The 21080-nt window shown below is 45.6% G+C and overlaps 1 protein-coding gene across 8 annotated transcripts in view; it reads left to right on the top strand.

The window, feature by feature from the left end:
* The window catches only part of Mphosph9 (M-phase phosphoprotein 9), a 62357-nt gene that overhangs the window by 19352 nt on the left and 21925 nt on the right, over positions 1 to 21080 (top strand). For all 8 annotated transcript variants that reach the window (XM_028885803.2, XM_028885804.2, XM_037198739.1 and 5 more), the window contains 8 exons: positions 1314 to 1417; positions 3678 to 4138; positions 5044 to 5199; positions 11042 to 11129; positions 12418 to 12633; positions 13762 to 13809; positions 14685 to 14749; positions 17055 to 17156. In XM_028885803.2, the coding sequence (XP_028741636.1) occupies positions 1314 to 1417; positions 3678 to 4138; positions 5044 to 5199; positions 11042 to 11129; positions 12418 to 12633; positions 13762 to 13809; positions 14685 to 14749; positions 17055 to 17156 (1240 nt within the window). The remainder of the gene's footprint in view (positions 1 to 1313; positions 1418 to 3677; positions 4139 to 5043; positions 5200 to 11041; positions 11130 to 12417; positions 12634 to 13761; positions 13810 to 14684; positions 14750 to 17054; positions 17157 to 21080) is intronic.

The raw sequence follows: 21080 nt of genomic DNA, 5'->3' as shown, positions 1-21080 counted from the left end.
TGGCAACATCTTTGCCCGAGTGCTCCTCTGTATACGGACTCCTCCACCCAAAAAACTCGGCCAGGGCTCCCATTCCTCACAGTAGCAGCCAGCATCCATACAGAGCCCCACAAGGCTCCGCAGGATGGAGCTGATTGCCTCTCCTCCTTGTGCTGAAACTCTGCTCAGAGTCTTCACTTGAAGACTTTGTCCGGCTGCTTCCCCTACTCAAATGTTCCCTGCTGATGGGAGAAACTCTCCTGGGAGTTACTCTCTCAGTGAACCAGCCCTTACCATCCTTTGAAAATAGTTTCTGTTCCCAGAACCCCACCTTGTACATGACCCTCTTTTCTTTTTGAAAAGGTCTCATGTAGCCCAGGCTGGCCCAGCTGCTAGTTCAAGTGATGACTTGAACTCCTGTTCCTCTCCTTTCTCTACATCTCCAAGTGCTGGGATTACAGCAGTGTGCCAGCATGCCTGATTTATGCTGCTCTGTGTGGGCACTCAAGGTTTCATGCATGCTAGGCAAGCACTCTCCCAGCCCTACTCGTGTGTGTGTGTGTGTGTGTGTGTGTGTGTGTGTGTGTGTGTGTGTTCGGATTCATGCATGTGGGGTTACACATGCACATTTACATGCATCCTTGTTGAGGCCAGAGGTTAGCCTAGGGTATTGTTTATTAGGAGCTATCTACATTTTTTTTGAGTCAGAGTCTCACTATGTAGCCCTGGCTGGCCTAGAATTCACTATGTAGACCAGGCTGTCTTCAGAGTTATGGTGACCCTCCTGCCTCTGCCTTCTAAGTGTTAGGATTACAGATTTATGCCACTGTACCCAGAATAAATGGAGAATTTTAACTCTGTACATTGATTATATGGCAGTCTGTATTTGCAAATAAAATTCCCTTTAAAATACATTTTTTTTAAAGATTTATTTATTATGTATACAGTGTTCTGCCTGCAGGCCAGAAGAGGGCACCAGATCTCATCATAGATGGTTGTGAGCCACCATGTGGTTGCTGGGAATTGAACTCAGGACCTCTGGAAGAACAGTCAGTGCTCTTAACCACTGAGCCATCTCCAGCCCCCTAAAATACATTTTTAGCTATTACTAATTTTGGTTGTTTATATTTTTGAAACACATTTTTACTATATTATTTATTTATTTGGGGGCAGGGGACAAGGACATACCATGGTGTGTGTGGAGTTCTCTCCTTCCATCATGTGAGTTCCTTGGAAGCAAGCCTCTGGAAACTGCTGAGCCCTCTCTGGCCTGGGGTTGAATGTCTGTTTAAAGCCCGTCCTCACTCCTTTCTGTTCTCGGTGTTGCACATTAGGGCTGACGTACTGGAAGCTGGAGGAGAAGGACTTGTATCACTCTTTGCCTGAAACTTTGGAGAAGATGTTTGTGCCGTCCTCCCCAGAGAGGCCGCTGAGCGAGGTAATGCAGAGCCCCCCATGTGTGCGCGTGTGTTGTGTTTTATGATTGAAGGTAACTTCACCATCGTAGATTTTTTCATTTTTGCATTCACCTTCTGAAATGCCGGGGAAAGCATAGGCTTGAGAGTCAGACTCTCTGTCCAGTTATATCTCATCTCATTTCCTATATAATCTTAAAATGGGTTACTTCAAAATACACTTAAGATAGGTGTGGTAGTACATTTCCTTAATCTTAGCACTAAGTAAACTGAGGCAGGTGGATCATTGTGAGTTGGAGGCAGCTTGGGCTACACAGTGAGACCCTGTCTCAAGAAAACAAAACAAAGATTCAGGCTGGGGAAAGAACTCAGTCAGTGAGAGCTGGAGCCAGGCAGTCTCTGGGGCCGCACGGCCAGTCAGGCTGTACCTAGTGGGCAAGTTCCAGGCCAGTGAGAGGCGGTCTCACAAATAAAAGTGGGTGGAGCACAGGTTGTCCTGGCCTTCACATGGATAGGCACTTTAGTGTGAACACAGACACACAGACACACAGATATTCAAAACCAACAAGTAAAAATGCTGAGCTAATGTTTTTGGAATTAAATGCTTCTTGCCTACTATTTCTTTTCTTTGTCGTGTGTGTGTGTGTGTGTGTGTGTGTGTGTGTGTGTGTGTGTGTGTATGTGTGTGTGTATTAATTTCTTCCCTTTCCCTTTCTCCTAGACCTGATGGTTATTTGTGTCCTTTCAAAATTCCCACTGGATGCATTTGTAACATAATTATGAAGCATTTTAATTACACTATTTTCTTTAAGAAATATAAATATTTTGTATCTTTTACTTTTTTTTAGACAAGGTTTCAGGTAGTCCCACCTGACATTCAACTGTAGCTGAACGTGACCCTGAACTCTTTGATCTTTTTGCCTTGCTCTCAGGTCTGAGATCCTCAGTGTGTGCTGTCCTCCGTGACCATGCACGCATATGCTCTGATCAAGTGATGAGGAGAACACACTGGGGGTGGAAAGGCCTGTAATCGATGGCATTTGGGGATGCAGCTCAGATGTGGGCTCTTGCATGTGTAAAGCCCGTGCTTGGATTGATCCCCAGCACCACAAAACAAAGACCCCCCCCAAAAAAAAAAACCAAAAAAACAAGGAAACACAAGAAAGAAGTAAACACACACACACACACACACACACACACACACACACACACACACACACACGCTTAAATAAATAAAAAAAGAAAAAAGCCATGTGTGAATAAGGTAGAGACGAATGGATCCCTGGAAGCTCAGTGAGCAGCTAGTTGAGCCTGCTTGGCAGAATTGTAGCCCAGTGAGAGACCCTGTCTCAAGCAAAAGGTGGAAGATGCTTAAGGAATGACACCAGAGTTTGCCTGTGATTTACACACACATACACACACACACACACACACAAAAAAAAAAAAAAAAAAAAAACCACACAAAACACATGAACACACGCACTATTATTAGTTTATTGATTTCTGGTAAATTATGTGTATTAGTGCATGCCTATAGTACTAACTAGCTGCTTGGGAGGCTACAGTGGGAAGATCACATGCGTCCAAGAGTTCGAGACCAGCCTAAGCAACAGAGAGATCTTGTTCACACTCCCAACTAAAAAACCAATGTTGCCTTCGTGGGGGCTTAGTAGGGTCTAAGTTTAAACTATATGGTGGTTGGGAAGATGGCTCAGGGGGGTACCTGTCCCCAAGCCTGATAGCCTGAATTCAATCTCTGGGTCCCCTGTGGTGGAAGGTGAGAACTGTCTCTTCAAGATGCCCTGGCACATGTCTGTGAATGGACACACATGTACACATAAGATAATGCATAAATATAATACAGATTGTAAAGTTCTTTTAAATACCTGTGTGTGTGTGAGTGAGTGTGTGTGTGTGTGTGTGTGTGTGTGTGTGTGTGTGTGTGTGAGAGAGAGAGAGAGAGAGAGAGAGAGAAAGAGAGAGATTTTTTTAAGGTGTTGATGTCAGATGTTTTTCATTGTTGATAATACCATTTCAATGATTTTGTTTCTTATCTTTAAGTGTAGTAATGAGGTGAAGTGACTGTCACTGTCCTATCCTGGAAAACAAAGTGACACCCGGCAGTTTCTTGAGGGGGACCTCACCCCTGCTTCCAACCCCAGCCATCCATGAGTGTCTCTTTAGCCTCATCTGTCCCCGAGAGCTAAAGCCCACTTTCCTGACAGCCAGCGAGTCAGCCTGAGCGCCACGGCCTAACTTGATGCTTGTCAATCTTACTTCCAGGTCCTGAGTCTCGAGCCAGCCATCCACATGAAGCCAAAGGAGCAGGCGGCGGGGGTTCGGCCCCATGGCTTCCTGAATGCTCTTGAAGACAGAATATCCTTTTCCCCAGACTCCGTTCTGGAGCCAAGCCTGTCTAGTCACTCTGACATTGACTCGTTTTCACAAGCAAGTCATAACGTTTCTCAGGTATCTGGGTTCCCCAAATATCCTTCAACTACGAAAGCGTCACCTGTGGACACTTGGAAAAGCCATGCATTCCAAAGTGAAAGCAGGACCAGTTCCACGATCCCTTCACTCTACACCATCACTAGCAACGACATCTCAGTCAAAACTGTAGATGAAGACAACACTGTCACAGTGGCTTCCACCTCAGTCAGTCAGTCCCAGCTTCCAGGTACAGCCAACAGTGTCCCAGAATGCATTTCATTGGCTTCCCTGGAAGATCCTGTGATGTTGTCTAAGTATGTATTTCAGCGACTGGCTTATACTGTTAATAGACTTGTCATGTCTGATTGAAGGATGAGAGTGATTTCTATTGGACCCCAGTGAAATAGAAAATGAAGTATAACCAGTGTTGGTTTTCCACTATTAACAGCTGTGTTGAAGTGAGAGATAAGATGTGGACAAAGGCTGGGTGTGGCGGCATATGCCTGCATTCTCAGTACTTTTGAAGGAGAGGCAGGGGGATCTCTGGGAGTTCAAGGCCAGCTTGGTCTACAGAGTGAGTTCCAGGCCAGCCAGGGCTACGCAGTGAGACCCTGTCTCAAAATCAAAAATAAAGGTGTTGACAAAGGCATCCTGTCAACTGGAGCTCATCAGAATGGGTCTTTGTCTAGAGCATATGGGGCGTCTGTTGTGGTTTCCGGGGTGGGTGGAGGAGCAGGTTGTACTCTGGCTATGAGAATGACTGTGGCGTGTGTGTGTGGTAGCTACTGTTCTCATCACTGGGACCAAACCACCCGGCCGTAGCATCTAAAGGAAAGAAGGGTTATTCTGGCTCACAGTTTGAGGGGACATAGTCCATCCCAGTGAGAAGGCATGGTGGCGGGGTGGCAGGCGTGAGGGTCGCACCGTGTCTGCACTCAGGAGGTACAGAGAGATGGCACTGGTGTCCAGCTTGCTTTATCCTCTTTGTCCTTCTTACGTAGTCTGGGACCCCAGCCCATGGATTCAGGGTGGGTCAGTTCAACCTCTGGAAACACCCTAACAGACACACTCTGTGTCTCCTAGGTGACGTCTGTCAGGTTGACAGTGAGGATGAGCTGCCCCAGGTCCACCCCTTGCAGTTAGCCCTGGAGCATGTGGATGGATGTCTGTCCGGGTAGAGGGTGCACGTCCTAAGGGCCTCTTTCCCTCCTCCCGACAGAATCCGGCAGAACCTCAAGGAGAAGCACGCACGGCACGTGGCGGATCTTCGAGCTTATTATGAAGCAGAGATAAATAGTTTGAAACAGAAACTGGAGGCAAAAGACATTTCTACCGTTGAAGAGTGGAAGAAGAAAAACGAAATTCTTGTGGACAGGTGAGACCACCCTGGCGCTCCTGTTTCTCCAACTTGGGTAGATCGCTTCCACAAAGTATATCATGGTGTGGTATAAAATGCTGTGAAAAATGTGTGCTTTGCATCTGCAAATTTACCACAAAGGCACGAAGAAGTAGGACACGTCTAGAGACACAAGGGCTCTGTTTTAAAGATTTGAACTAACCTTGTTAATTCTCTGTTAACTGACACAAGCCATCCCTTTTATGTGGATACAGTTCTGAAGGAAGTGGAGTTAGCAAATGAAAAGTAGTATCATTTGTGGGATCTTTAATACTGTGGAGTTCTAGGAAAAGGAAGAATCCCGGATGTGGGCCGGGGAGCTAGCTAGATAGCTAAACAGGGAACATTCTTCCCACCAAGCCGGGAGAGCAAGCTTGATCCCTGGGACCCACTCACGTGGTGAGGGGAGAACTGACCTCAAAAGTTGTCCTCTGACCTCTACACACACACACACACACACACACACACACACACACACACACACACACACACATACACACACATTAAGAATTCTAGCCGGGCGGTGGTGGCTCACGCTTTTAATCCCAGAACTCAGAAGGCAGAGGCAGGTGGATCCCTGTGAGTTTGAGGCCAGCCTGGTCTACAGAGTGAGTTCTAGGGTAGCCAGAGCTACAAAGAGAAACCCTGTCTGGAGGATGTGGGGGAAGATGAAGAATTCTGGGACTTTGGTGGCTGGGAGTGTAGCTCTTGGGTAGGAATATTGGGCCTGTGTTTTAACCCTAGCTTTATAACAAAAGAAAAAGAGAATGTGACAACTTTTGTGTGTGTCAGTTCTAAGTTTATTTTTTTATGTCCTTGTCGTGAATAACTTTCAAGTACTACTGTCCTCTTAAGCCTACAGAGGCAACTTTGCCTCTCAAAAAGGTGCGGGAATGCGGGGGAGATGGACTTGCACTTGCCTCAGGGACTGCTCTGCTCATTCTTGTGTGTGCTCACACTCACTGCCGTACTCCTTGTGTGTGCTCACACTCACTGCCGCACTCCTTGTGTGTGCTCACACTCACTGCCGTACTCCTTATGTGTGTTCACACTCACTGCTGTACTCCTTGTGTGTGCTCACACTCACTGCTGTACTCCTTGTGTGTGCTCACACTCACTGCTGCACTCCTTGTGTGTGCTCACACTCACTGCTGCACTCCTTGTGTGTGCTCACACTCACTGCCATACTCCTTATAGCACTGTCTAGTGGTAGAGACCAAGTATTTCCAGCTTCTTAGAACTGAGTGCCATGTAACAGCTGGAGGTTGAGGTGAGCAATGAGTGCCTAAGGCAACAAAAGAAAAATAAAAGACAAGAGCTGAGCCGGGCGGTGGTGGCGCATACCTTTAATCCCAGCACTCTGGAGGCAGAGGCAGGGGGATCTCTGAGAGTTCTAGGCCAACCTGGTCTACAAAGTGAGCTGGCTACAAAGCTACAGAGAAACCCTGTCTCGAAAAACAAAGCAAAAACCAACCAACCAACCAAACAAACAAAAAAAGACAACCCTTGAAAAGGGATACAGGGGACCACAGACCTTGTCTAGTGAGTAGTTTAGCTTTCAGAACTTCAGAAAAACTAGGCTTCATTCTGAATAGTAACAGTCATGTTGCCAAACAGGCACTGGAGAGTGGGCTCAGTGGTTAAGGGTACCTGCTGACCTGGCTCAGTCCCTGAGGTCTGAGTTGTAGTGTTTTGAAGTCCTGGGGACTCTGGAGATGGACTTCTTAGCTTAGGATCCCAGTGAAGGCTGGGATATAGTTCAGTAGCAGTGTGGTGGATGGACTTCTTAGCTTAGGATCCCAGTGAAGGCTGGGATGTAGTTCAGTAGCAGTGTGGATGCTGTGTGTGTGTGTGTGTGTGTGTGTGTGTGTGTGTGTGTGTGTATGTGCAGGAGCTCCATCCTCAGCACCGGAAGCAAAACAAGACTTACCTCGTCCGGTGGTCCTTAACTCTGGTTTGGTTTTTTTTTTTTTTTTTTTTTTTTTTTTTTCAAGACAGGGTTTCTCTGTGTAGCTTTGCGCCTTTCCTGGAACTCACTTGGTAGCCCAAGCTGGCCTCGAACTCACAAAGATCCACCTGGCTCTGCCTCCCAAGTGCTGGGATTAAAGGCGTGCGCCACCACCGCCCGGCTACTCTGGTTTGGTTTAACTCACATGATTGTGAGGCTGATTAATGGGTCACAAAGTAAAACAAAAGGCAGGAATGTGGGAGGGGGACCTGTGGGAGGGATGGCAGGGTGAGGAGGTGGAGAGGAGGGAGACAAGGGGCGGGTAAAGAGACTGTACCATACACAGGTATGGTACAGTCAAAGAGCACATTTAATCACTAAGACAAGCAAACAAGATTGCGCTGAGGAGATGGCTGAGTGGTTAAGAATGCATACTGCTCTTCAGAGGACCTGAGGTCACTACACTGATGTCAGGCGGCTCACAGTTGCCTTTAACTCCAGCTCCAGGGGATAATGTTATGGGGAGCCCACCAGAGATGACCACTCAGACACAGTGTAGCCAGTGAAGGTCTTTATTCCAGCTGGCTGGGACTAGGTATAGCCCCAAGTGTTCAGAACATGGTTTTTAAGGGCAGAGATCTCATCTAGGAATCTCTTGGCAGCTGCAGAGTAAGCAGTTTAAAGCAAGCAGTTTGAACAGAAGCTAAGGAAACAGCTGAAGTAGGTTCCATACAGTCAAGCAGTTTTAACAAAGGCTAAGATGAGTTTGCTAGGACATCCTGACCTTTGGTTTCTAGAACAGAGTTGGGCAGTTTTCCATGGGATTCTAGTTAAACCTGGAAACGGCAGCCTCTGGAGGAGTACAAGGTGGAGGAACCTCTGCACTGTCTTCCCCCATCACACTCTGGTGCCCTCTTCTGGACTCTGGATGCCTGTATACACATGTCTGTCTGTCTCTCTCTCTCTTACACACACACACACACACATTTCAAAAGAAAGAAAAATTGTGAGGCTGAATGTTTTTTTTTTTGTTTGTTTGTTTGTTTTTCAAGACAGGGTTTCTCTGTGTAGCTTTGTGCCTTTCCTGGAACTCGCTTTGGAGACCAGGCTGGCCTCGAACTCACAGAGATCCTCCTGGCTCTGCCTCCCGAGTGCTGGGATTAAAGGCGCGCGCCACCACCGCCTGGCTGTGAGGCTGAATGTAAGGGGCTTAACATAGACTTGGCATGTAATCAGGGTTAACTTGTTCTTCATACTTTGCAAATTTATCATTAAACACTGAGTCAGATGGTAGCTGAATTTTGTGGGCCTCATTGAGGTCTATGATAACTTGCAGAGGAATTCTTGATAAGAATCGGTAATTTAGGGGCTGGAGAGTTGGCTCAGCAGTTAAGAGCATATATTTCTCTTCCAGAAGGATCCAAGTTCACTTCCCAGCACTCACATCAGGCAACACACAATTGCCTGTAACTCCAGCTTCTGGGGCTATACTACTGCTGGTCTCTGACGGAAGACACACACACACACACACACACACACACACACACACACACACACACACACACACGGCATATACACATGATTAAAAATAAATCATGGGCTGGAGAAGGCTGAGCAGTTCAGAGCACTTTCAGGAAACTCCCAGCACTCTCCTGGCAGCTAATAGCTGTCTGTAGTTCTAGTCTCAGGTGATCCCATGTCTCCCAGGTACTCAGTACCTCTGTGCTAAACAGATGTTCACGTAGGCCAAACACCCCACACAAAAGTAAAACCTCAGAAGAGATTAGTTAAAAAAATAAACGCTGGCCATGGCGGCGCATGCCTTTAATCCCAGCACTCGGAGAGGCAGAGGCAGGCGGATCTCTGTGAGTTTGAGGCCAGCCTGGGCTACAAAGTGAGTTTCAGGACAGCCAGGGCTGTTACACAAACCCTATCTTGAAAAACCAAAAAACAAAAACAAAAACAAAACAAACAAACAAACAGAAACCAACCATTCATTCTTCAGGGCCGGGGAGATGATTCGGTTGGCCGAGTGCTTGCATTGTAATCTGGAGGACACGGGACTGATCCCGGGACCCACGTTAAAAGAGCCGGGCGTGGTGGTGCTCTTGTAATTCCAGTGCCCTGGAGGTGGAGACAAGGATCCCGGGGCTCACTGGCCGGCCCATCTAGCCTAATTGGTGAGCTCCAAGCCAAAGAGAGACCTGAAGATGACGCCGATCCCTCCAGCTTCTACACTGTATACATTTAATAAAAAGTGGAGTTTGGGGCTGAGGTGATGGCTCAGAGGTTAGGAGCACCAACTGCTCTTCCAGAGGTCCTGAGTTCAATTCCCAGCACCACATGGTGGCTCACAACCATCTGTAATGAGAGCCGGCGCCCTCTTCTGTATACATAATAAATAAATAAATCTTAAAAAAAAAAAAAAAAAACAAAAAACAAAAAAGTGGAGTTTGAAACAGCTCAGAAGGATGCTGTGCCCTGACTCCAAATAGCCCAGCTCTTTATATCCTGGACATGTGTGTGTTCAGACAGATTTTTCCACATTAACATCAAGCTATTTTGTACAGTTTTCTCTGTTTTAAAAATATAAAATTTAAATATCAAATTATGTATAACAAATTCACTGTTTTAAGTGTGCAGTTCAGTGGCTGAAATATATTAACATTATATGTAGCCATCAAGCATCCTCCATCTCCAGAACCATTTCCCTCTTGCAAAGCAAACTCTGATAGAGATGCTTGCTGCCAAGCCTGGCAACCTGAGTTCAATCCCTGGAACCCACATGGTGGCAGGAGAGAAGAGGAGATTTCTGCGAGTTATCTTCACACACACATACATGCTCTCTAAACAAACAAACAGACAAATAAATAAATGAGAAAAAAAAAAAAAAACAAACAACCCCTGAAATTCTGGTCCGGGATTGTAGCTCAGTTTGTAGAGTGCTTGCCTAGCTTGTGTGTAATGCTGGGTTCAGTCCCAGTAGGCACTCCCCCACTCAATGTCAATAGAAAAATGTTGGAAAAAGAACAATGAAAAACAAAAAGCAGTTGAGAACTGAAGCCCTGTTCTCATTAGACCATTATCCCCACCCCACCTCTTTCCCCGTCACTGGTTACCTCTGTCCTGTTTGTCTCTGAATGTGAACCTTCTTCTAGTGGAATCACAGTGTTTATCTTTTTCTTTTTCTTCTTCTTTTGGTGCTGGGAATGGAACCCAGGCTCCTGCAGAGGCTAGGGATGTGCTTTGCTCCTGACACGTAGTGGCAGACTTATTTCACTTAGCACTTCCTCAAGACTGGTCCATGGTATTAGAATTCCCTCTTCTTTTCCAGTGGTTGTGGCACACACCTTTAATCTTAGCACCTCGGAGTCAGAGGCAGGCAGATCTCTGTGAGTTTGAGGCCAGCCTGGTCTACAGAGTGAGTACCAGAACAAAACCAAAAGAAAAAAAAAATCCCTCTTCTTTAGGGTCTAGTAATCTTCATCATACACAAATGCCACGTTTGAGTTTCTCCTGAGGGACACCGTTCCGCCCACCTTTTCATATTACTAGTAGGAATGTATCAGTTTCTGTTCAAATCTAATGTTTCCATTTTTTTCTTTGGCACTGATAATTGAAGTCAAGGTCCTATGCTGTTACAAACTCCTTCCTCTTGATATTTCTTAGGGCTCTTTCTAGATCATTGTTTTACTCGGTTATCTTTAGATACTAGACTATCTGGGACACACTTGTACAAAAGCAGCATCCTGGGCCTTAGCTAACATTGGAGAATTCGCTTATATTCCATGTCGGCAAAACTCTTAGGTTTGTTTAATGCTCCTAAGAGAAATTATTTTGTTTTCTCACTGATTCTAAATCTGCTTTTCTTAGATGTGGCCAGTTGGATAGTGCATTGAATGAAGCTACTAGTCGTGTGCGAACACTTGAGAATAAGAATAATTTGCTAGAAATAGAAGTGGTAAGTGCCTGTTTTCTTGGGCTGGTTCTAGTGTCATAATGTGTAAAAGGTATGCATCTCCACAGTTTTTAATTTTATTACTAGATGTATACGTAGGAGTGCGGAAGCTTTTTTAAAAAAGCTTGTAGCTCTAGCTGTCCTAGAACTCACTATGTAGACCAGGCTGGCCTCGAACTCACAACATAGAGGTCCACCAGCCTCTGCCTCCCAAGTGTTAGGATCAAAGGCATGCGCCACTACTCCTTGGCTTAAACTTTTATACTTTTATATTATTGTTTTCTCTTCATGTATTATAAGTTTTATTCTTTTTATTTTGTTATTTTTATTTTTCTTAGACAGGATTTCTCTGTGTGTAGCCCTGGCTGTCCTGGAACTTGCTCTGTAGTCCAGGCTGGCCTCTAACTCACAGAGATCCACCTGCCTCTGCCTCCTGAGTGCTGGGATTAAAGGCGTGCACCACCATCACCCGGCAATAAGTTTTATTCTTTATATATTACTTTATAAGCAAAATTTTGGTGGAAAATACCTGTTTTGTTCTGTGCATTGACTCTGCTTTAGTGTGGAGCCCCCTTCTGGGTGGAATTCAGGTCCTCACCACGCTGGGCCAGTGTCTGGTAGCGGAGTCACCCAGTCCTTTGTTGGCTTGTCTAAATGATAAACTCCACCACAAACTTAGGGATGAGTATCTTGTTAACCTTACTTTCTGATGCTTTGTTTAGAGATGGGGCATCGCTGTGTTCTAGCTCGCCGTGGTCTTGGACTTGTGACCATAAGCAGTCTTTACAGTTCAGCCTTCCAAACCAGTTAGACTGCAGGCAGAAGCATTGTTTCCGGCTTTAACCTTTAATTTTGGCATCCTGTGGCCAGGCACCTATATGGTATTCTAGAAATCACTATTGAATGAATGTTAACATGTGAGATACATTTTTAATTTTGTGTTTTCATGGAGTAAATGGCAGTCCCAGTCCCCAAACAACATATTAATGTTGAGCAGTATATTCTAGTCACAGTTTCAGAATTCCTCTGATGGTTGTAGTTATTTTTTCTTAATTAGGTTGACCCACCGACAGTATTGTCTATGCAAGTCCTAGAATCATTGCACCTCTATATACTTGTTTTCTGTCTACACCTTTGGATAATCTCATGGAGTAGTTCCATTAGTCACAACAAAATGTCAAAGTAGCATATTTCCATTTGTGTGCTTTGTTTTTATTCTGATGTCCATAATTCATTAGCTAATACTGCGGCACTGGTTTCACCTGCAATGATCCCTGTCTTCACTGTGCAGAGTGACTTGAGAGAACGCTTCAGTGCGGCCAGCAGTGCCTCCAAAATTCTGCAGGAACGAATCGAGGAAATGAGGACGAGCAATAAAGAAAAAGATAACACCATCATCCGGCTCAAGTGTCGGCTGCAGGACCTGGAAGAAGCATTTGAGAATGCTTACAAACTCTCAGACGACAAGGAAGCTAGGCTGAAACAAGAAAAGAAAATGTTTCAGGATGTGAGTGCCACCCCAGGAGCCTCGCACTGTGGCGCCTTCTGCGTTCCCTGTCAGAAGCAGCTTGAGGGAGGAAGGGCAGATTTTGGCTTCCAGCTCCAGGGGGCTGGACCGTCATGATGGGGATGATGGGGACGCCACGGCTGCAGCAGGGAACCTGGCGGCAGGAGTGGGAGGCTGCGTGGTCACGTGGCCTCCACGATCAAGAAGTGGAGATTGGGGCTGGAGAGATGGCTCAGAGGTTAAGAGCACTGGCTGCTCTTCCAGAGGTCCTGAGTTCAATTCCCAGCCACACATGGCAGCTCACAACTGCCTCTAACTCCAGTTCCAGGGACCCTCACACAGATATCCATGTAAGCCAAACACCAGTGCACATAAAATAAAAATAAAACAAATCAAAACAAAACAAACCTCAAGGCCCAGCCCTTGTGACTCACTTCCTCTGGGAAGTCTCCACCACCTTCCCAAACAGTGCCAACAGCTTGGGGACCAACTGTTCAAACAGAAGTCTGTGGGGGCCATTTCACATCCCAACTACAGCTGGCCAAAAGTAATGTCTGTAGCTAGTGTACTCTGAAGACTGAGACTCGAACTCATAGAGATCCTTCTGCCTCTGCCTCCCGAGTGCTAGGATCAAAGGTGTGCGCCACCACCCCTGGCATGATTTTGTTATTTTAAGAACCATTTCCACACTTTCGGCCATAGCAGTGTGTTCTGTGCTCATCTTGGGCCTTTCTGGGACTCTCACTGTGTAGGTCTGACTGGCCTCAAATTTGCCATCCTTCTGCTGCAGCCCCTGATTACTGAGATTACAGGGTGTACCACCATACATATTTTTAGATAATACGAGGGTTTTTGGCATTGTCTTTTATGCTATAGAATAAATGTAGGAAAGTAAGTAGGAATTTTATGTAATAAAAATTTTAAAAACAGTCCAAATACATTTTACTATTCTATTGAGGGCTTGTATTGCTATCATTCTGTTTTGCTTTTTAAATTGTTTCATACTTAAAAAGCCTTCCAGCATTTTATCGGGAACTGTCCCATTCCTTTTTCCAGAACCACTGGTTCTGTATTGGCCTTTCTTTCCTGACGTTTACAGTTTGTTACAACTCTCTGTTTTCTTTGCAGCTCTTGGGAGAATACGAGTCCCTCGGAAAAGAGCATGGGCGTGTAAAGGTAAAGTGTGTGTGTAGGGGCGGTTCTGACCTGGGTTTTCTGTAAAGACAAAAGGCCTGATCCTCTCCCCATCCCTCCATCTGGAGCTGTTTGATCCGGTCCATTGCATTTACTCTTCCTGAGTCAATGTCTTTATTTTCAAATGTCTGCCCTACTTGACCGACACCTTTGTGAGCTCTGCTAATTTACCTGATACTATTGAATGTCTGTTGCATTTGATGTGAGTTGACATGAAACTAGGCAGAAGAATTTAAGTGATACATAGGTTTGGATGACCAGCTAATCCCTGTACACATACGTAAAGTTAACATTTTCAAAGCATTACTTTTTAATGGAGTAGTAAGAGTTTGTCCATCATGTCTGAAATCATAACTGAAGCCCTGTTTGCAGTTATACATCTGAACTCAGTGAAGCCCCACAGTAAGTAAGCCCTAAGTGGTTCCAGCCAGTCTGTTGCATGCAGTAGAGGATTTGGGGTTTGTAAGGTGAGTGGAAAGGCCTGTGTAGCTACAGCTAAGCCTGGGTTCAGAAATACACCACACAGTGTCTGAACTATCACTGAAGTTTTTGTTGTACCCTCCTGCTAAGCCTTCAGTCACGTTTGTAGCTAAAATAGATCCATCTTAATGTGGGGTTGCTTCTGGTTAAGCAGGCCGTGGGCTGCATCTGTTAGAGTCCCCAGTATAGGCCAGTGTTGATGCCGTCACTTGTCCCTTGAGTTGCCTGGATTGGTTCCATGCTGATGCCATCCTTGCCGAATTCATGGTAATTAGCAGCTGGCTGTTTAGCCTCACATGAGCTTTATGTTACACATTTCAAAGTAAAAGTTCCAGCTGCATGCTTATCTTCAGTGATGTAAATTCTCTTTCCCCTAGGATACGTTAAACACAACTGAGAACAAATTGCTTGATGCACACACACAGATTTCTGATTTGAAAAGGTAAGTGTCCTACTAATAGAACATGCTGCTAATTGTCCTTTGCGTTGTATTGACAGCGAGGAAAATAAACTCTCTCCTGAGGCTGTTTAAAATAGGGAACTAGTTTTATCCCAATCCTTGGACATATGTAACCAGAGCCAGAGCTTTTTATCCCATACACCCGATTATACCTGACAGTCGCTTCCCAAATTACCACTCAGAGGCTTATATTAATTATAAATGCTTGCCTGTGGCCCAGGCTTATTACTAGCTAACTCTTACATTTAAATTAACCCATATTTCTTATCTATGCTTTGCCATGTGGTTTGTGGCTTGTTACCTCATTTTCTGTAAGTCCTGCTTCCTCAGCAGCTGGCTGGTGTCTGCCCCGGCACGGCCCTTCATCCCCATCCTCAGTTGGATTGTACTGCCTAACCTCATCTTATCTCACTGTTGGCCAAAACTGCTCTGTTATCAACCAATGAGAGCAGCACACATTCACAGCATACAGAAAGACATCCCACAGCAAACACAGAAATACATTTTATCTCAGGAGATTTTTTTTTTTTTTTTTTTTTTTAATTTATTTATTATGTATGCAAAGGGCACCAGATCTCATTACAGATGACTGTGAGCCACCATGTGGTTGCTGGGAATTGAACTCAGGTCCTCTGGAAGAACAGCCAGTGCTGTCAACCTCTGAGCCATCTCTCCAGCCCAAGGAGATTCTTAAGTGATTAGAAATATTGGTGGTTGAGCCTCAGGTGCATGCATTTCTCCAGACATTATGCTTTTTTTTTTTGGTCATAATGAGAAGTCTGAATGGTAGTTACTAGAAGCACTGAGTTATTCTTGTGCTCCAAAAGAAAATGAAATTCTTGCTATGTTTGTGGTAATGTGCTTCCTTAGAGACCTGGCTTAGATCAAGTGTAGTGGCACACGCCTTTAATCCCAGCACTTGTGAGGCAGAGGCAGGCGGATGGCTGTGAGTTTGAGGCCAGTCTGGTCTACAGAGTGAGTTTCAGGACAGCCAGGGCTACACAGAGAAACTCTGTCTTGAAAGATCAAAAACAACAACAAAAGACTTGGCTTGGAGACTGTTAGTGATCTGCCTTGCTTACCTAGGTAGCAGCAATCATAAATGATCCATATTGCAAATGATTATAAATATCTAAATATTAGGGCTGGAGGGACGGCTCAGTGATGAGGAGCACACTCCACTCTCCCAGGGCACTGAGTTTCGTTCCCAGCACCCATGTCAGGTGCTTCCTCCCTTCGCCTCTCTGTGCCCGCACCCATGAGCACATGCTTACACACAGACACGTACACATACATCTTATCAAAACTAAATCTTTAGAAAAGATATCTAAATTGGTTTCCATGCATATCTTTAATAGTTGTGTTTGGATCAAATAATACCTGTTTAGAAATTGACTGCAATCTGAAGGATTTACAGAGAAGAACAGCAGAGTGTCTAGATTTGCCGCCTGCCTGACTCATTCACTCCTTCCACGTTGGAGGGATCACCTGTCATGTTAGAGCCGTTCTTTCTCAAGCTTGGTGGCAGTCCCTTTTCCCTCGGAGCCGTCTCGCTGGCCGCCACACACACGTTTCAAAGAAAGGAAAGGGGCAGATGGGCACTTGTGCACAAGCCTGATGACTTGAGTTCGATCCCCAGACCCCACAAGGTGGCAGGAGAGAACTGAGTCCTGAGAGTTGGTCTCTGACTTCCACATACCCACAGTGGCTGGTGTACACTCACACACTGGAGCGCGCGCGCGCGCACACACACACACACACACACACACACACTCTGAAATGAATGAATCAGATTAATATTTTCTAAATTTAATTTCTGCCCTGCATGCTTCATGGACACCTGCTTATTCTTTTTTCTTTAGTTATAGTCTAGGAAATGCTGCTTTGCAAAGGCCAGTGTACTTGCTGTCCTGCTGATTTCCCTGTCTCTTTCCCCCTTTTCCTTTCCTTTTAGCTTTTCAAAGTTTAGTGGTGCCATTTTACTATGAAGGAAGTTTCTGTTTTGTTTTGTTTGTTTGTTTTTTTGAGACAGGGTTTTTCTGTGTAGCTTTGGAGCCTGTCCTGGATCTCGCTCTGTAGACCAGGCTGGCCTCGAACTCACAGAGATCCTCCTGCCTCTGCCTCCCGAGTGCTGGGATTAAAGGCGTGCGCCACCACTGCCTAGAAGGAAGTTTCTAGACAGCAGGCTATCATTGCCTTCCTAGAGGGACGATTAAGTAGCATCTGTCAGTTGAGCTGTGTTCCGCCTGTGGCAGTGTGTTTCATGTGTCTCACCGCTTTTGACCAGGATGATCTCCAAACTGGAAGCTCAGGTGAAGCAGGTGGAGCACGAGAATATGCTGAGTCTTCGTCACAGCGCCAAAGCTCCCACAAGGCCATCGCAGGCCACGTAAGTCACTCCCAGGGTGTGGTTCCAGTGAGGCCCTCTGCTATTAGAAGCCAGGACTAAATAGCCTTATGGTCTTAGATGTGCATTAAAGTCACAGTGGCTGGATGTCATTCACATCCCTACTGGGAAGCAATTTTGAGGCTAAGAAAAGCACGGAGTCAGGTGGGCCTTGTGATGTTGATGCGTCCCCAGCACTCTCCGTGTGACTGTAAGCACATCCTGACTTTTTGAAGACCTTCTTTTTCCATGTAAGCATCTGCTCAAGAAGATACATTCCTATTGTTTGTAATTATGTGTCTGTGCGGGTATGTGCACTTGCCTTCAGAGGCAGGTGACAGATCCCTGGAGCTGGAGTTCCTGGAAGCTGTGAGCCACCTGACTGGGGTTCTCAGCAAGAGCAGTGAGCACTCTTAACCTCTGAGCCATCTCTCCAGCCCTAAGCAATTTTTAATTGAGATTGCTCTATTTCTATGTCTTTTCAAGAGTTTCTTCCTCATATTTGCCATCATTCTCCTGCTTGGTAAGATCTGGCTTTGCACTCCAGAATCTTCTTGTCCTTTGTTCCTTTGCTGAGGTAAATGCCCATATGGACAACTGTGCCCTTAACCCTTTCTTCAGTGTGGGTGACAGCCAGGCATGGTGGCACACGCCTGTAATCTCAGCATTTAGAGACAGAAGCAGCTGGATCTATATGAGTCTGAGGCTGTCCTGGTCTACCTAGTAAATTTCATGCCAGCAGGGCTGCATAGAGAGACCGTGTCTCAGAAAAAGAAAAACATCGAGTGTGGGAAGCAGCCTTGATTTGTTTGAGTCCTGCTTCAGTCAGAACTGCAAAGGGGTGGAACTTGATTTTGGGACTGCCGCTCCAGTGACGGCTGCAGAGGGAGCACAGCTCATTACCTGTGAGAACAAGGACACTGGACTCGAGAGCGTTTTAAAGCCGTAGCACAAAACCCCACACGTTTTTCTTCTGTTGATGGAAAGACCTTTGAGGATGGATCTGTATTAAGCTGTGGTTTTCTGTTTTAGTTCTTTTAGAATTAGCTTTACTGTAATCTTTTCAGTTTTGGGACAGCCTTACTATATGTAGCCCTGGTTGGCCCTGCACTCACTTTGTAGCTCAGGCTGGCCTCATGCTTGCAGTGGTCACAATTCGGTTTTTAATTATGATTTTTGTATAAAGTATATTAATAAGTAGATCATTATTTTATAATGATGTCTGTCAAAAGAAATTAAATTGTGATTCTAACCTTTCTAAGCTGTAATTGTCAAAACACTTTCTAGATCTTTGTTGAGTAATTATAATAGAAGATAATGGATTCTTGTATTTAAAAGAGTTAGGTCCTGGAGAGATGATGTAGTAATTAAGGGCACTCATGACTCTAGAGAACCCTAGTTCTTCTCAACATCCATGTTGGCGGGAAACAATTGCTTGTACCTCCGGCTTTGTGGCATAGAACACCCACTGTGAACTCTGTGGGAGCTGTATACACAAGCCTACACAGTCACACAGATACCTACAATTAAAAAATAAAAACAAAATGGTTTTTAAAATCTTTCTTAAAAAGTAGAGAAATATTAGGGCCTGTGATATGTCTCAGCAGGGAAAGACAGTTGCCACAGTGTGATATCCTGAGCTTGAACCCACATAGTGGAAGGAAAGACCCAACTCCTAAAGGTTGTTTTCTGGCCTTCTGACCTCCACGTGTGAAGCCTGACATACATGTGTACCCACCCCCACAATAAAAACATAGAAGAAGTCTGAAAAGAGGAAATCTAGCCGGATGTGGTGGTGTGTGTCCTTGCAGCCCCAGCTCCTGGGAGATGGACAAGGAAAGGTGGCCGTCCAGGGTCATCCTTGGCTACACGGTCTGATAGCATACCACGTCTGGGCCGTGTGAGACCTTGTCTGAGACCAACAAAAACACAAACCAAAGCAAACAGTAGGAACCCAAGATAAAACTGAGAGTCTGAGAAGAAGCAAAAGGAGAGGCATCAGGTTGAGGGGTGGGCATCCTTCTGTGGGTCGGGATGCAAGGTGCCAGGATTGTGAGAGCGATGCTCGTTCATATTGTTACAGGCGGAGTGTGTGTGACGTTCAGATGCCTACTCCAGTGACCCCTTCCCCCCAGAGAGGCCCCTTACCCCCAGGCTTCCATAATCTTCCAAACAGTATCAGTGTCTCAGGAGCGGCTGTCGAAGCACATGAGTCTGTAAGGGATGTTGACAGTTACACCATGATACATGGCCCGGACAGTCACCAGGAAGTTACGCAGGTGAAACTGTGAAATTGTAGGTTGTGGATTGATCGTGCATGACTTTCTAAGCCATAGTCAGACATTTGTATTTTACCCTTGAGAATCCTCTCAAAGATTTTCTTTTATTTTAGATTTTTTGGGACACTGTCTGTGTAGCCCTGGCTATCCTAGAACTTGCTATGTAGACCAGACAGGCCTCAACCTGGTCCTCCTGCTTCTTTATCCTGAGTGTTAGAATTAAAGTCATGTGCCATTGTGTCTGGCAAAGATTTTAAAGATCTATTTGTGTGTGTGTGTGTGTGTGTGTGTGTGTGTGTGTGTATGTATGTGTGTGTTGTCCACTTGCCATGGTATACTATACATGGAGGCTAGAGGATAACTTCCTGGAGTCAGTTCTGTGCTTCTACCTTTATGGATTCCAGGGCTCAAACCTAGGCCATTAGTCTTTTGAGGTAAATACCTTATGCATCAAGCTGTCTCCCTGGCCCCTGAAGATTTTTGTATAAAAACAATGCCATCTGACTTTCGCTTTGTAAATTTCTTTCCGTTTCATTAAAGAGATGAAACAGGAAAGCATGGAAACAGTGACATGAGTTAGGCCATTTTAGTGTGAGGAGAGTGGGTTTCTGGGTATGTGGTATCTGTAAGAAGGAGGCCAAGGAGGTAGCTCAGTGTACAAAGGTGCTTGCCACGAGGTCTCACATCCTCATGGTGGGAGAAGAGAGCAGCTTCCAAAAGTTGTCCTCTCACTTCTGCACACACACTGTGGCACGTCTGTGCACACACAGAAGAAGTCAATGTAATAAGAATTTTTTAATTTTAAGAAAAAAGAATTTGAACGGTTATGGAGGTGGAATCCACGGAATGGTGTTGTGTCTTGGCTGGTGAGGCAAGAGATCGAGAACACCAAAAGCTGCCATGTGCTGAACTGAGGAAGAGATCAGAGTGCCCGGCATGGGAATTTTTGCTTGGGACTCACATGGATTTGAAGCAGAAATCAAGTGGGCAATTGTAAACTTAGGCTTGCAGATCAAAACTTCTGGGTTGGAATTACAATGTTGGGGCCAGTTATTTGCCAGCGGGGCGTACAGCTACAGAGTTGATAGGAATTGAGTGTCAGTGGGTGTGGGCACAGGACAGAGCCTCGGGAACCCTGCTTCTGGTTGGGTAGAGGAGCTTGGCAAAGGAGCCTGTGAAGGAAGCAGCTGCTGGGAGTCAGGAGGGAAGGAGCCACTCAGTGCTGCTGAGACGTCGGGCAGGGCGGGGACTGAAAAGGCCGGTTGGGTCTGCAGGCTGGAGGCTGCTTTGACTCGAGTGTGGTGGTGAGAGAAGTGTCCGAGGTGTACTGAAGACACCCACACATCCAGCAGCTGGAAATGCCTATGTTGTGATCTGCTTACTCAGGGTGGCCATGTGGCAAAGGAAAGACTTGGTAGCCTTTAGGCCAAAGCCAGGCTACGCCATCATTTTTTGTGATGTGTATGTCTGAGGAATTTTAAATGTTGGGATAGGGCTGGGGCCTGTGTGGCTCAGTTGGTAGAGCACTTGCTTTACAAGTTCAAGGGCCTGAGTTCAAGCCCCAGAGCTCACATAAAAATGCTAGGTGTGGGGCTAGAGAGATGGCTGCTCTCGCAGAGAACCTGGACTTAATTTCAGCACCCACATG

Source organism: Peromyscus leucopus, chromosome 23, assembly GCF_004664715.2.
Source record: "Peromyscus leucopus breed LL Stock chromosome 23, UCI_PerLeu_2.1, whole genome shotgun sequence".
NCBI classification, from domain to species: Eukaryota; Metazoa; Chordata; class Mammalia; order Rodentia; family Cricetidae; genus Peromyscus; species Peromyscus leucopus.
This window is presented reverse-complemented; position numbering and strand designations above follow the sequence as displayed.